The 16,424-nt window shown below is 51.1% G+C and overlaps 1 protein-coding gene across 1 annotated transcript in view; it reads right to left on the bottom strand.

Annotated features, from left to right (window-relative positions):
* Window positions 1-16,424, bottom strand: part of LOC140720622 (NACHT, LRR and PYD domains-containing protein 3-like) — a 745,417-nt gene that overhangs the window by 19,385 nt on the left and 709,608 nt on the right. The window contains exons 3-6 of the mRNA XM_073035454.1: window positions 15,862-16,016; window positions 14,782-14,953; window positions 14,632-14,682; window positions 3,097-4,843 (exon numbers count right to left, since the gene is read on the bottom strand). Coding sequence (XP_072891555.1) covers window positions 3,097-4,843; window positions 14,632-14,682; window positions 14,782-14,953; window positions 15,862-16,016 — 2,125 coding nt within the window. The remainder of the gene's footprint in view (window positions 1-3,096; window positions 4,844-14,631; window positions 14,683-14,781; window positions 14,954-15,861; window positions 16,017-16,424) is intronic.

Raw genomic sequence — 16,424 nt, forward strand, 5'->3', positions numbered from 1 at the left:
CCCTGGCAGAAATATTTAAAATGTCCTCAGCCACGGGTGCGGTGCCGGAGGATTGGAGGGTAGTTCATGTAGTTCCGTTGTTTGAAAAAGGGTCCAAAAGTACACCAGGTAATTACAGGCCAGTGAGCCTGACATCAGTAGTAGGTAAATTATCAGAAGTTGTTCTGAGAGATCGGATATACAAGGATTTGGACAGCCAAGGGCTGATTAAAGATAGTCAACATGGCTTTGTGTGTGGTAGATCCTGTTTAATGAATCCTGTAGTGTATTTCGAGGAGGTTACCAAGAATGCATATCAAGGAAAGGCTGTGGATGTAGTCTACATGGACTTTTGTAAGGGCTTTGACAAGGTCACACATAAGAGGTTAATTCTAAAGGTCCAGACACTAGGTATCCATGGAGAGGTTGTAAACTGGATTCAAATTGGCTGTGTGGGAGAAGACAGAGATTGGCAGTGGATGATTGCTTCTCAGACTGGAGGCCTGTGACTAGTGGTGTGTCTCAGGGATCTGTGCTGGGACCATTGTTGTTTGTTGTCTATATCAATGATCTAGATGATAATGTGATAAATTGGATCTGCAGGTTTGTGGAAGACACTAAGATGGAGGCGTTGTGGACAGCGAGGAAAACCTTCAAAGCTTGCAGAGGGAACTGGACCAACTGGAAGAATGGGCCTGAAAATGGCAGATGGAATTTAATGCAGACAAGTGTGAGGTGTTCCATTTTGGAAGGACAAATCAAGGTACGACATACACGATAAACGGTAGGGCACTGAAGAGTGTGGAGGAACAAAGGGATCTGGGGGTTCCGATACATGTCCCTGAAAGTGGCGTCACAGGTAGACAGGATTGGAAAGTAGGCTTTTGGCATCCTGGCATTTATAAAATCAAAGTTGAGTTTAGGAGTTGGAATATTATGGTGAGGTTGTATAAGACATTGGTGAGGCCAAATTTGGAGTAATGTGTGCAGTTCTGATCACCTAACTATAGGAAGGATATCAGTAAGTTTGAAAAAGTGCAGAGAAGATTTACTAGGATGTTGCTGGGTCTTCAGGAGTTGAGTTACAAGGAAAGATTGAACAGGTTTGGACTTTATTCCTTGGAGCATAGAAGAATGAGGGGAGATCTGATAGAGGTTTACAAAATTATGAGGGTATAGACAGGGTAAATGCGAATAGGCATAGATTAGGAGAGATAAATATGAGAAGACATGGCTTCAGCGTGAAAGGGGAAAGGTTCAGGGAGAGCATTAGGAGGAACTTCTTCACTCAGAGGGTGGTACTTGTTTTCTGTGCTGTAGTGTTCTATGATTTTATGATTCTATGGGCAGGAGAGTTCCCACAGGCGAAAGGGGGATGGGGATGGGGAAGACAGATCCGACAGGAAGAAGTCGATGGGGGAGAGAGATCCCAAGGGAGGAAGGGGTATGGGGAAGAGAGTTCCAACAGCCGGAAGGGATGGGGAAGAGAAACCCATAGAAGGAAGGGGGATGCGGAAGAGCGATCTCATAGGTGAAAGGGAGATGGGGAAGAGAGATCTCACAGGAGGAAGAGGGATGGGGAGGAGAGATACCACAAGAGGAAGGGGGATGGGGAAGAGAGATCTCACAGGAGGAAGAGGGATGGGGAGGAGAGATACCACAAGAGGAAGGGGGATGGGGAAGAGAGATCTCACAGGAGGAAGAGGGATGGGGAGGAGAGATACCACAAGAGGAAGGGGGATGGGGAAGAGAGATCTCACAGGAAGGGGGGGTGTGGAAAATACATCCCACAGGAGGATGAGGAATAATTGAGATCCCAAAGGAGGAAGGGGATGGGGAAGAGAGAACCCACAGGAGGAAGGGATCCCACAGGAAGAAGGGGATGGGGATGGGAGACCCCACAGGCGGCATGGGAGTGTGGAAGAGAGATCCCACAGCAGGATGAGGGATGGGGAAGAGAGATCCCACAGGAGGAAGCAGCATATATAGAGAGATTAAACAGGATGAAGGGGGAAGGGGTTGAGAGATCGGCCAGGAGGAGGAGAGATGCAGAAGTGAGTTCCCACCGGAGGATGTGGGATTGGGAAGAGAAATCTCACAGGAAGAAGGGGGTTGCGGAAGGGAAATTCCAAAGGACAATGGGGCATGCCAAAGAGAGATCCGACAGGAAGAAGTCGATGGGGGAGAGAGATCCCACAGGAGGAAAGGGTATGGGGAAGAGAATTCCAACAGCAGGAAGGGATGAGGAAGAGAAATCCATAGAAGGATGGGGGATGGGGTACAGCAATCTCATAGGTGAAAGGGAGATGGGGAAGAGAGATCTCACAGGAGGAAGAGGGATGGGGAGGAGAGATCCCACAAGAGGAAGGGGGATGGGGAAGAGAGATCTCACAGGAAGGGGGGGGGGGGATTGTGTGGAAAAGCCATCCCACAGGAGGATGAGGAAAGAGTAATAGAGAGCCTACAGTAGGAATGGGGATGGTGGCGAGATTCCAAAGAATGGAAGGGGATTGAGATGAGAGGTCCCACAGGAGGATTCCAAGGGTAAACGATAATCCTACAAGACGAGAGGATGCAGACATTTTTTATACGTGTGTGTTGGGTCTGAACAGAGGCCCAGAGGAGATGCGCCCTCGCTCTTTGCGTATCTGGAAGTGAGCAAAGTCACACACGGGGAAGGGCAGTGGGAGGATAATCTCATAATGGTATTTCATTCCTTCTCACTAGGGCAGTCTGCTGATGGTCTCTTGTCCCTCACCGGGAAGGGGTTGTGAATCTCTGACCCACCTGTTGCAGTCAATGTTGGTCTGGGTGTCAGTAACAGTGAGAAGGAACATTGTCAATGGACGTGTCACTGGCAGTGAGAAATACGGCCATTCCTGTGATTTACTACCATTAAACCAATGGCCGTTGTTCACTGATCTGATGAAGTCTCCAACATCCCTTCACAAGAAACCACAGAACACTCCTGTCCTTGGGGAATTACTGACCGATCCCCTGGGCATTTGTCACAATTCTTCACAATCTGATTTACTACAAATTTACCAAAATTCCTTTACATTGAAACAACACAATGAGACAGTTTCACAGTTCAGAGTGAGAGATAAATCAAGTTACCTCAACTCCTGGCACTTGTGCAGCCCGGGTCCCAGCCGCAGGATTCCTTCACACTGAATGTGGCAGTCCCACAGGTCGAGGTGTTTTATTGTATCACAGAGTCCGATGGCATGAGACAGGACCGCGCAGTCAATCGGGGTCAGTGCCATTTCACTGAATGAAAGTGTTTCCACAGATCGCAGTGCGGCCTGAGCCAGTCCACGATTCTGAGACTCAAACAGGTAGTGCAATGTGTTCAGGAGGCTCCTTTTACCAGCTCCACTCCCTGTGTTTCCAATCTGGCGTTGAACCTCCTCCTTCACCCAGTCAATCACCCGGCAGGTCGTTTGATGAGGAAATGGACCCAGAAACTCTTCCAGGCCCCGAGCTGTCATTGGGTTGGAGAGACCAGCTACAAAACGGAGAAATACCTCAAATCGCCCATCTGTCGTTTTGTGGGCTCCAGTGAGGAATTTCAGGATATCCCCGGGATGTGGATTCAGGAATTGTGCGACAGCAGCTACAAACTCTTGGATGGTGAGGTGTGGGAATGTGTACACCACGCTCCGGGCACAATCCTCTCTCTCCAAAAGCTCCATCAGGAACCCAGACAGGAACTGGGAAGGCTGCAGATTGTAGTTGATCAAATCTCCATCTGTAAACACAATCTTCTTCTCGGACACTCCTCTGAAGGCCATCTGACCAACCCTGTGAAACACATCACGGGGTTTCTCAATTTCACGGCCGTGGTTTTTCAGGATGTTGTAAATATAGTAGGAGTACAGTTGGGTGATGGTCTTGGGAATTCGCTGCGGGTCCCTGACTCTTTGTGTGAAGAAGGGGCCCAGTGCCAGAGCGAGGATCCAGCAGTAGGAGGGGTTGTAGCTCATGGTGTACAGGATCTCGTTCTCCTTCACGTGTTTGAAAACAGCTGCTGCCACCGTCTGATCTTCAAAATACCTGATGAAATATTCCTTCCGTTCCTCACCAACAAATCCCAGGATTTCAGCCCAGACACTGATTTCTGCCTTTTCCAATAAATGTAACGCAGTGGGGCGGGTGGTCACCAGCACTGAACACCCTGGGAGCAGCTTGCCCTGGATTAAACTGTACACAATATCCGACACTTCACACCACCACTCGGGATCTGGGCACTGGTGCTTGGGTTCTGTATCCCTCCGACTGTCAGAAAAATCGATTCTGTGTTTGAATTCATCCAAACCATCGAATATAAACAGCAATCCCTCTGGGTTCTTCCAGACCTCTCTCAGGGTATTCCCAAAGTAAGGATACTGATCCAGAATCAGTTCCCTCAGGTTTATTCTGCAGTTAATGGAGTTTAAATCCCGGAACTTAAAACTGAAGACAAACTGGAATTGTTGGTATATTTTCCCCGTGGCCCAGTCGTAAACAATTTTTTGTACCATTGTTGTTTTCCCGATCCCCGGGACTCCGGCCACCGTTGCCTTACATCCGGGAATCTTTTGGCCCCGTCTACTATGTGAGTAATTTCTCTGAAACAGATGTCTGGTGCTGATTTTCTCCAGCTCTCTCCGCAGATGTTTCTCTCTCCACTCCTCGTGGTCTCTGCCTCTTGCCAGCAGCTCATGTTCCACCAGTCTCCAATCTCGAACAGTAGAAATGACCGTGAGCTCAGCGTATTGATCCACCAGCTGGAAAACCTTCTCCTTCTCCCTCATCAGGATCGTGTTCACTCTCAGTGTTTCAGTTTGTGCCCGCAGAGTCTCCTTGTGTTTCTGTGGAACATCTTCCATGGGTACAGACAGTGGACAAACTGTTAGATGCCTCATCTCAGAACTCAGTATTTAAGCACACAAGAGTTAGTGCAAAGCTATTGCCTTAATGGATTTATCAATGGATGTTCATACAGTAAAGTAAATTTAATTAACAGACCCCAAACTTGACAGAGAGTTCTGGTCTAGATAAACACAAGGTGATCACATTTCCTCATTAACTGTGCTGTGAAGGTGAGTATTTCCCTGCTAGTTTACTGACCTCCGAATGTCCTGTACTGGACACACTCCCACTGCTGTCACAGCTGTCATTTTTTTCTGTGGAAGAAACTTTTAATCCCCAGTGCTGATGTGGCATATGGAGATAGAGAAGAGGACAGTGGGCATTCTGTCAAAGGAACATGTCGGGGAATCACAGCTCCCCCTCCCCTCTCACCGTCACTGATTCAAAATACAAAGAAGCAGCTTTGCTGATCAGCACGTGCACTGTGAGTATGTGGTTGGGGTGCGTGGGATCTCAAAGTGCGTTCAAATCCTGTCATGAGTGAGTGGGGTTTTGCACTGTGTTTGGCCTCTGCCAGGGATGTATGGGATCACACTATGTGTCAGGACCCTGTCAGGGGTATGTGGGATTTCAGAGGTGTGTGGGATCTCACAATATGTAAGGACCCTGCCAGGGGTGTGTAGGGTCTCACAATGTGTAAGGGCCCTGTCAGGGTTGTGTGAAGTTTCACAGTGTGTCAGGAACCTGTCAGGATTGTGTCTGTGAAATCACAGAGTGTCAGGAAACACCAGGGGTGTGTGGTGTCTCACAGTGTGTCAGGAACTGTGAGGTGTTTGTGGGCTCTCACAGTGTGTCGGGTCCCTGTCAGGGGTGTGTGGGTTCTCACAGTGTGTCGGGTCCCTGTCAGGAATGTGTGGGGTCTGGCAGTGTGTCAGGACCCTGTCAGGTGTGAATGAATGGTGTCTCACAATTTGTCAGGATCCTGGCAGAGGTGTGTGGGCTCTCACAGTGTGTCAGGACCCTGTCAGGCATGTGTGGGGTCTCACAGTGTGTCAGAACCCTGTCAGGGGTGTGTGGGGTCTCACAGTATGTCAGGACCCAGTCAGGGGTGTATGGGGTCTCACAGTGTGTCAGAACCCTGTCAGGGGTGTGTGGGGTCTCACAGTGTGTCAGGCCCCTGTCAGGGGTGTGTGGGGTCTCACAGTGTGTCAGGAAACTCCAGGTGTATGTGGTGTCTCACAGTGTGTCAGGAACGGTGAGGTCTTTGTGGGGTATCACAGTGTGTCAAGATCCTGCCAGGGTTGAGTCGGGTCTCACAGTGTGTCGGGACCCTGTAATGGGTGTGTGGGGTTGCTCAGTCTTTCGGGACCATGTCAGGGGTGTGTGCGGTCTCACAGTGTGTCAGGACCCTGTCAGGGGTATGTAGGTTCTCACAGTGTGTCAGAACACTGTCAGGGGTGTGTTGGGTCTCACAGTGGATCAGGACCCTGTCAGGGGCGAATGGTGTCTCACAGTTTGTCAGGATACTGGCAGAGGTGTGTGGGGTCTCATAGTGTTTCCGGACCATGTCAGGGGTATGTGGGGTCTCACAGTGTGTCAGGACCCTGTCAGGGCTGTGTGAGGTCTCACAGTGTGTCAGGAACCTGACAGGGTTGTGTTTTTGGAATCACAGTGTGTCAGGAAACTCCAGGTGTATGTGGTGTCTCACAGTGTGTCAGGAACGGTGAGGTCTTTGTGGGGTATCACAGTGTGTCAAGATCCTGCCAGGGTTGAGTGGGGTCTCACAGTGTGTCAGGAAGGGTGAGGACTTTGTGGGGTATCACAGTGTGTCAAGATCCTGCCAGAGTTCTGTGGGGTCTCACAGTGTGTCGGGACCCTGTAATGGGTGTGTGGGGTTTCTCAATCTTTCAGGACCATGTCAGGGGTGTGTGGGGTCTCACAGTGTGTCAGGACCCTGTCAGGGGTATGTGGGTTCTCACTGTGTGTCAAGACCCTGTCAGGGGTGTGTGGTGTCTCTCAGTGTGTCGGGTCCCTGTCAGGTGTGTGGGGTCTCACAGTGTGTCAGGACCCTGTCAGGGGTGTGTGGGGTCTCACAGTGTGTCAGGACCCTGTCAGCGGTATGTGGGATCTCAGAGGTGTGTGGGATCTCACAATATGTAAGGACCCTGCCAGGGGTGTGTAGGGTCTCACAATCTGTAAGGGCCCTGTCAGGGTTGTGTGAAGTTTCACAGTGTGTCAGGAACCTGTCAGGATTGTGTCTGTGAAATCACAGAGTGTCAGGAAACACCAGGGGTGTGTGGTGTCTCACAGTGTGTCAGGAACTGTGAGGTGTTTGTGGGCTCTCACAGTGTGTCGGGTCCCTGTCAGGGGTGTGTGGGTTCTCACAGTGTGTCGGGTCTCTGTCAGGAATGTGTGGGGTATGGCAGTGTGTCAGGACCCTGTCAGGTGTGAATGAATGGTGTCTCACAATTTGTCAGGATCCGGCCAGAGGTGTGTGGGCTCTCACAGTGTGTCAGGGCGCTGTCAGGGATGTGTGGGGTCTCACAGTGTGTCAGAACCCTGTCAGCGGTGTGTGGGGTCTCACAGTATGTCAGGACCCAGTCAGCGGTGTATGGGGTCTCACAGTGTGTCAGAACCCTGTCAGGGGTGTGTGGGGTCTCACAGTGTGTCAGGCCCCTGTCAGGGGTGTGTGGGATCTCACAGTGTGTCGGAACCCTGTCAGGGGTGTGTGGGGTCTCACAGTGTGTCAGGAAACTCCAGGTGTATGTGGTGTCTCAGAGTGTGTCAGGAACGGTGAAGTCTTTGTGGGGTATCACAGTGTGTCAAGATCCTGCCAGGGTTGAGTCGGGTCTCACAGTGTGTCGGGACCCTGTAATGGGTGTGTGGGGTTTCTCAGTCTTTCGGGACCATGTCAGGGGTGTGTGCGGTCTCACTGTGTGTCAGGACCCTGTCAGGGGTATGTAGGTTCTCACAGTGTGTCAGAACACTGTCAGGGGTTTGTTGGGTCTCACAGTGGATCAGGACCCTGTCAGGGGCGAATGGTGTCTCACAGTTTGTCAGGATACTGGCAGAGGTGTGTGGGGTCTCATAGTGTTTCCGGACCATGTCAGGGGTATGTGGGGTCTCACAGTGTGTCAGGACCCTGTCAGTGATGTGTGGGGTCTCACAGTTTGTCAAAACCCTGTCAGGGTTGTTTGAGGTCTCACAGTGTGTCAGGAACCTGACAGGGTTGTGTTTTTTGAATCACAGTGTGTCAGGAAACTCCAGGTGTATGTGGTGTCTCACAGTGTGTCAGGAACGGTGAGGTCTTTGTGGGGTATCACAGTGTGTCAAGATCCTGCCAGGGTTGAGTCGGGTCTCACAGTGTGTCGGGACCCTGTAATGGGTGTGTGGGGTTGCTCAGTCTTTCGGGACCATGTCAGGGGTGTGTGCGGTCTCACAGTGTGTCAGGACCCTGTCAGGGGTATGTAGGTTCTCACAGTGTGTCAGAACACTGTCAGGGGTGTGTTGGGTCTCACAGTGGATCAGGACCCTGTCAGGGGCGAATGGTGTCTCACAGTTTGTCAGGATACTGGCAGAGGTGTGTGGGGTCTCATAGTGTTTCCGGACCATGTCAGGGGTATGTGGGGTCTCACAGTGTGTCAGGACCCTGTCAGGGCTGTGTGAGGTCTCACAGTGTGTCAGGAACCTGACAGGGTTGTGTTTTTGGAATCACAGTGTGTCAGGAAACTCCAGGTGTATGTGGTGTCTCACAGTGTGTCAGGAACGGTGAGGTCTTTGTGGGGTATCACAGTGTGTCAAGATCCTGCCAGGGTTGAGTGGGGTCTCACAGTGTGTCAGGAAGGGTGAGGACTTTGTGGGGTATCACAGTGTGTCAAGATCCTGCCAGAGTTCTGTGGGGTCTCACAGTGTGTCGGGACCCTGTAATGGGTGTGTGGGGTTTCTCAATCTTTCAGGACCATGTCAGGGGTGTGTGGGGTCTCACAGTGTGTCAGGACCCTGTCAGGGGTATGTGGGTTCTCACTGTGTGTCAAGACCCTGTCAGGGGTGTGTGGTGTCTCTCAGTGTGTCGGGTCCCTGTCAGGTGTGTGGGGTCTCACAGTGTGTCAGGACCCTGTCAGGGGTGTGTGGGGTCTCACAGTGTGTCAGGACCCTGTCAGCGGTATGTGGGATCTCAGAGGTGTGTGGGATCTCACAATATGTAAGGACCCTGCCAGGGGTGTGTAGGGTCTCACAATCTGTAAGGGCCCTGTCAGGGTTGTGTGAAGTTTCACAGTGTGTCAGGAACCTGTCAGGATTGTGTCTGTGAAATCACAGAGTGTCAGGAAACACCAGGGGTGTGTGGTGTCTCACAGTGTGTCAGGAACTGTGAGGTGTTTGTGGGCTCTCACAGTGTGTCGGGTCCCTGTCAGGGGTGTGTGGGTTCTCACAGTGTGTCGGGTCTCTGTCAGGAATGTGTGGGGTATGGCAGTGTGTCAGGACCCTGTCAGGTGTGAATGAATGGTGTCTCACAATTTGTCAGGATCCGGCCAGAGGTGTGTGGGCTCTCACAGTGTGTCAGGGCGCTGTCAGGGATGTGTGGGGTCTCACAGTGTGTCAGAACCCTGTCAGCGGTGTGTGGGGTCTCACAGTATGTCAGGACCCAGTCAGCGGTGTATGGGGTCTCACAGTGTGTCAGAACCCTGTCAGGGGTGTGTGGGGTCTCACAGTGTGTCAGGCCCCTGTCAGGGGTGTGTGGGATCTCACAGTGTGTCGGAACCCTGTCAGGGGTGTGTGGGGTCTCACAGTGTGTCAGGAAACTCCAGGTGTATGTGGTGTCTCAGAGTGTGTCAGGAACGGTGAAGTCTTTGTGGGGTATCACAGTGTGTCAAGATCCTGCCAGGGTTGAGTGGGGTCTCACAGTGTGTCGGGACGCTGTAATGGGTGTGTGGGGTTTCTCAGTCTTTCGGGACCATGTCAGGGGTGTGTGCGGTCTCACTGTGTGTCAGGACCCTGTCAGGGGTATGTAGGTTCTCACAGCGTGTCAGAACACTGTCAGGGGTTTGTTGGGTCTCACAGTGGATCAGGACCCTGTCAGGGGCGAATGGTGTCTCACAGTTTGTCAGGATACTGGCAGAGGTGTGTGGGGTCTCATAGTGTTTCCGGACAATGTCAGGGGTATGTGGGGTCTCACAGTGTGTCAGGACCCTGTCAGTGATGTGTGGGGTCTCACAGTTTGTCAAAACCCTGTCAGGGTTGTTTGAGGTCTCACAGTGTGTCAGGAACCTGACAGGGTTGTGTTTTTTGAATCACAGTGTGTCAGGAAACTCCAGGTGTATGTGGTGTCTCACAGTGTGTCAGGAACGGTGAGGTCTTTGTGGGGTATCACAGTGTGTCAAGATCCTGCCAGGGTTGAGTGGGGTCTCACAGTATGTCAGGAAGGGTGAGGTCTTTGTGGGGTATCACAGTGTGTCAAGATCCTGCCAGAGTTCTGTGGGGTCTCACAGTGTGTCGGGACCCTGTAATGGGTGTGTGGGGTTTCTCAATCTTTCGGGACCATGTCAGGGGTGTGTGGGGTCTCACTGTGTGTCAGGACTCTGTCAGGGGTGTGTGGTGTCTGTCAGTGTGTCGGGTCCCTGTCAGGTGTGTGGGGTCTCACAGTGTGCCAGGACCCTGTCAGGGGTATGTGGGGTCTCACAGTGTGTCAGGACCCTGTCAGCGGTATGTGGGATCTCAGAGGTGTGTGGGATCTCACAATATGTAAGGACCCTGCCAGGGGTGTGTAGGGTCTCACAATGTGTAAAGGCCCTGTCAGGGTTGTGTGAAGTTTCACAGTGTGTCAGGAACCTGTCAGGATTGTGTCTGTGAAATCACAGTGTGTCAGGAAACACCAGGGGTGTGTGGTGTCTCACAGTGTGTCAGGAACTGTGAGGTGTTTGTGGGCTCTCACAGTGTGTCGGGTCCCTGTCAGGGGTGTGTGGGTTCTCACAGTGTGTCGGGTCTCTGTCAGGAATGTGTGGGGTCTGGCAGTGTGTCAGGACCTTGTCAGGTGTGAATGAATGGTGTCTCACAATTTGTCAGGATCCTGCCAGAGGTGTGTGGGCTCTCACAGTGTGTCAGGACCCTGTCAGCGGTGTGTGGGGTCTCACAGTATGTCAGGACCTGGTCAGGGGTTTATGAGGTCTCACAGTGAGTGAGGACCCTGTCAGGGGTATGTAGGTTCTCACAGTGTGTCAGAACACTGTCAGGGGTGTGTTGGGTCTCAGAGTGGATCAGGACCCTGTCAGGGGCTAATGGTGTCTCACAGTTTGTCAGGATGCTGGCAAAGGTGTGTGGCGTCTCATAGTGTTTCCGGACCATGTCAGGGGTATGTGGGGTCTCACAGCGTGTCAGGATCCTGTCAGGGGTTTGTAGGGTCTCACAGTGTGTCAGGACCCTGTCAGGGATGTGTGGGGTCTCACCGTGTGTCGGAACCCTGTCAGGGGTGTGTGTGGTCTCACAGTGTGTCGGGACCCCGTCAGCTGTGTGTGTGGGTTCTCACAGTGTGTCGGGACCCTGTTAGGGGTATGTGGGGTCTCACAGTTTGTCGAAACCCTGTCAGGGTTGTGTGAGGTCTCACAGTGTGTCAGGAACGGTGAGGTCTTTGTGGGGTATCACAGTGTGTCAAGATCCTGCCACGGTTGAGTGGGGTCTCACAGTGCGTCGGGACCCTGTAATGGGTGTGTGGGGTTTCTCAATCTTTCGGGACCATGTCAGGGGTGTGTGGGGTCTCACAGTGTGTCAGGACCCTGTCAGGGGTGTGTGGTGTCTCTCAGTGTGTCGGGTCCCTGTCAGGGGTGTGTGGGGTCTCACAGTGTGTCAGGACCCTGTCAGGGGTGTGTAGGGTCTCACAGTGTGTCAGGACCCTGTCCGGGATGTGTGGGGTCTCACAGTGTGTCAGGACCCCGTCAGCTGTGTGTGTGGGTTCTCACAATGTGTCGGGACCCTGTCAGGGGTATGTGGGGTCTCACAGTGTGTCAGGACCCTGTCAGGGGTTTGTGGGGTCTCACAGTGTGTCAGGACCCTGTCAGGGATGTGTGGGGTCTCACAGTTTGTCGAAACCCTGTCAGGGTTTTGTGAGGTCTTACAGTGTGTCAGGAACCTGTCAGGTGGGTGTGGGGTCTCGCAGTGTTTCAGGACCCTGTCAGGGGTATGTGGGTTCTCACAGTGTGTCAGGACCCTGTCAGGTGGGTGTGGGGTCTCACAGTGTGTCAGGAAGGGTGAGGTCTTTGTGGGGTATCACAGTGTGTCAAGATCCTGCCAGAGTTCTGTGGGGTCTCACAGTGTGTCAGGACCCTGTAATGGGTGTGTGGGGTTTCCCAATCTTTCGGGACCATGTCAGGGGTGTGTGGGGTCTCACAGTGTGTCAGGACCCTGTCAGGTGGGTGTGGGGTCTCACAGTGTGTCAGGACCCTGTCAGGGGTATGTGGGTTCTCACAGTGTGTCAGGACCCTGTCAGGGGTGTGTGGGGTCTCACAGTGTGTCAGGACACTGTCAGGTGGGTGTGGGGTTTCACATGGTGTCAGGACCCCGTCAGCCGTGTGTGTGGTGTCTCACAGTGTGTCAGGACCCTGTCAGGGTTGCGTGGCGTCTCACAGTGTTTCGGGACCATGACAGGGGTATGTGGGGTCACACTGTGTGTCAGGACCCTGTCAGGGTTGTGTGGCGTCTCACAGTGTGTCAGGATCCTGTAAGGTGGGTGTGGGGTCTCACAGTGTGTCAGATCACTACCGGTCGTGTGTGGGGTCTTACAGTGTGTCAGTATCCTGCCAGAGTTCTGTGGGGTCTCACAGTGTGTCGGGACCCTGTCAGGGGTATTTGGGTTCTCACAGTGTGTCAGGACCCTGTCAGGTGGGTGTGGGGTCTCACAGTGTGTAAGGACCCCGTCAGCCGTGCGTGTGGGTTATCACAGTGTGTCAGGACCCTGTCAGGTGTGTGTGAGGTCTCACAGTGTGTCAGGAACCTGTCAGTGGTGTGTGGGGTCTCACTGTGTCAGGACCCTGTCAATGGTGTGTGGGGTTCACAGTGTGTCAGGACCGTGTCAGGTGGGTGTGGGGTTTCTCAGTGTGTCAGGACCCCATCAGCCGTGTGTGTGGGGTCTCACAGTTTGTCAGGACCCCGTCAGCTGTGTGTGTGGGGTCTCACAGTGTGTCACGACCCTGTCAGGGGTGTGTGGGGTCTCACAGTGTGTCAGGACCCTGTCAGGTGGGTGTGGGGTCCTGTAGTGTGTCAGGAAGCTATCAGGAGTGTGGAGGGTCTGACTGTGTGTTAGGAACCTGTCAGGGTTGTGAGGGGTCGCACAATGTGTCAGGACCTGTTGGGGAGTGTGTTTGCTCTCCAGACAACGTATTCCGGTGAACCAGCGATCGTAGGAAAACATTGATGGTTGAAATGTTTAATTTAGAGAATGTGACAGTGGGAGAAATAATTTTCTTCAATAATCAGGGCGAGGTCTGTTCTGTATTCAGAAATAGATGTGGGAACTTTACTGCTGTGACTGTTCCCTCAGCAAACTGTGAAGAATAAGTTTGCAGGGAAATTGTCGAGAATTCCCAAACCCTTAGTGCAGAGGAACGGAGGGGTTTTATTGTCTGAATGTAGACGGGAAAAGCATTAACACGGGTGAGAGAAACGTGAGCAGTTTGAAAACTTCCTCTGGTGCCGTTTGAATATTAACATCTTTGGAATTTGTTCTTGGAAATAAGACAGGCTGAATGAGGGTTGTGGTCTAAATTCTTTATATTTCTGTTCAAGGGCTTTGAAAAATCAGTTAAAACATGGGCTACTGTAAGATTAATAATTTTTACGATATCTGTCTTCACTATGCTGTCTCCTCTGTTAAATGTGCAGTTGTGTAATCCAACTCAGTCTGTGATTATGAAGCCTTGCAATCTCTTTCGCCCATGCACTGCCTCGGGCTCCATTTTTACAGACACAGTGTGCTTACAGATGTACAATAGTGAGTTTCTTATCCAGATGATCACAATTTAATTGATTACAATATTATTTATAGATATTTTCAGTCCTTTCCACCTTTCTTGCCGCAATTCCACAACCCTCGGTTTCTCTGTCCTAATTCCCATCTCTCACCCTTCCACAGTGTCCATCACACATCACATCAATTTCAGCTTCTGTGGACTGTGCTGAGGATTTTGTCCCCAATCACACCCTCACTGACACTGTCTCCTGATGGAATTCCCAGGATTATTCAGTGGGATATAAAACTGGATAACTTTAGCAGTGTTTGCAGTAAGGAGGCGCAGATGTGAATATAGTTGATTTCATATGCTGCTTTGGGGTTGAACAGACGAGTTGGGATGCTACCTGCTTTTCTCATTAAATTATCATTGTTATTCTGTGACGAGAACTTCAATGGACTCCCGGTTCTAAAAATGATTTCCTGTAGGATCTGAGGGAATTAAGATGAGGACTGTACCGGGGGTTGGGTGGTTGTAGGGAAATGATTTCACCTTTCAGAATCAGACATTTTCCATAATTTCGGTCCTCAGATTGCCCTCTTCTCCATTCTGACTTGGGTGGAGGGATCTGTAGTTGCGGGACCCAGAGAGGAGTGATCCCTTTCAGGAAAGCCCCCATCTCTCTGCGTTGTTCCTCATGCTGTCCTGTGAAATCTCTCCCTCCAACAAAATATTTTTCCATGTGTCTCACTGTGCGCTGTGTCACGGTGGAACATTTACCTGATCAATTCCCCATGGCTCAACAATGACATGGCCCTACATAACATCAACCTTCAGTGGAAACAGCGGTTTCTTCACTTACCTTTCAGCTCACTGGGAATCTCCAGTCTGGGTTGATGGACCGGAACACAACCTGTTCAGATTTTAGAAAATAACACATGTTTCAATTCCTCAAATTATAAGTATGTAATGTCTGAATGCAAAATTAAATTAATCTCTGATACTCTCTCACCATGTTCCTGGATTTCTTTCAGTATTTTGTCAAGTTTTGGGACACCAATCCGCATTTTGACAAAGGTTTCCCACGTCACCCTTCGGGCGCGGGAGCCTTTCTCCATCACCAGGCTCAGGAGGAGTTTAGAACTGTCCGCCCGCTCTCCCTTATCAGCGAGATCAGAGATTTTCTGTGAAGAGTAACAGTGAACATATTGGAGACTGACAGATTCACACAGAGAATGAGAAGTAAATGATGTGCTCTGTAACGGGATCACACTGAGCTGTCACCAGGACGGGTGCTGATCCTGTCTGGACATGGACTGTACATTCCGAGTGCAGAGCACACGGAGGGACATTCACCGTGAACCTGGTCCACCAGTCAATGAGATCCTGGCTGGTCTGTGACCGCTTCATTGACGTGGCTCCAAATCCATAAATAATTCCTCACCAGATCTGATCGTGTAAAACAGAAATCAGAAAATAACGATCACAGATGAAGAAAGAAGTCAGGAGGGTTTTTATAACAGAGTGAGCAGTCTCGGAGAAGTTGCAGAAAAGATGATGTGATTCATCTCCTCAGTCCGCAAGTGTCCAACATGACGGCGGATTACCGGCTGACACCTGATGCCTTTTCAGTGCAGGTTTGTTCGGTGATTACACATTACAACACAGCAATATTCCCCTATTCACACTGTTTGCAGTTACAGATTGTAACACGATCATCTCCACTCAGAACAGAACACACTGGAGCTCCTGTGGCACCCACTAATGATGCCCCAGTTCTCACTGACATCCTGCCGTCACGCTGCACGATCTTCCTAAACCGAAACCTCCTGTCATATTTCCATTTAATACTGTAAGCCCACACAACTGTTACCTGCTCAACTCACTCTGAACAATGAGCAGCCACCCACCAGTCCGCGGGGTCTTTTCACCCCTTTCTATCTCTGCTTCAGATTCACATGTTTGTGATTGTATGTACAGCATTTATTTCCTAGTCGTTCTTTTGTCTAACTTAATATCCATGAGTCAGAGTTCCGACACCCATCAGTCCTGTGATGTGTGAAAAATCAAACCCATTCTCTCTCCCACTCACCCGATGTTCCTCTCCGCTGAACTGATTCTCGGCCGTTAACGCCAGGCTCACTCCGTGCACCCCTCCTTCCATCGCCTGCTCCAGCCTGTCCCGGTAGAAGTCCGTCAGCTGCAGCAGCTGGAAATCGTCCCAGCTTGCCAGGAGCTCGGTGATCACTGTGAAGCACAATGGGGAAAAATAAATAAATTATTGACTCCATATTGGGCAGCAACCTTCACTCTGGAACCTAAAGATCACCAAATACAGTCCGAAATATATATGTGGGTTGGAAGGAACGGGCTTGGGCTGGGGGTGGGTTTGGTTTGGGAATGGGTATAGGTCCATCTGTTGAAGGCTTCTCTTTTGTGTCTCTGCGAATATACCTCTCTGTTTGGAAAGGACTCTGCTTATTGCTGAGAATATAGTAACCCATCACCATCACTCTCCTGGTACTGACCATCACCACCGCTTTGCTCTGGGTTACTGTCTGCCTGTCTGGTCAACCCCTTCCTCAGCAAATCTCTGGGATATCTCACAAAATGCTGGAGGTACTCAGCAGGTCAGGCAGCATCTATGGAGGAGAA

The sequence above is a fragment of the Hemitrygon akajei genome, unplaced genomic scaffold (genome assembly GCF_048418815.1).
Source record: "Hemitrygon akajei unplaced genomic scaffold, sHemAka1.3 Scf000045, whole genome shotgun sequence".
NCBI lineage: Eukaryota > Metazoa > Chordata > Chondrichthyes > Myliobatiformes > Dasyatidae > Hemitrygon > Hemitrygon akajei.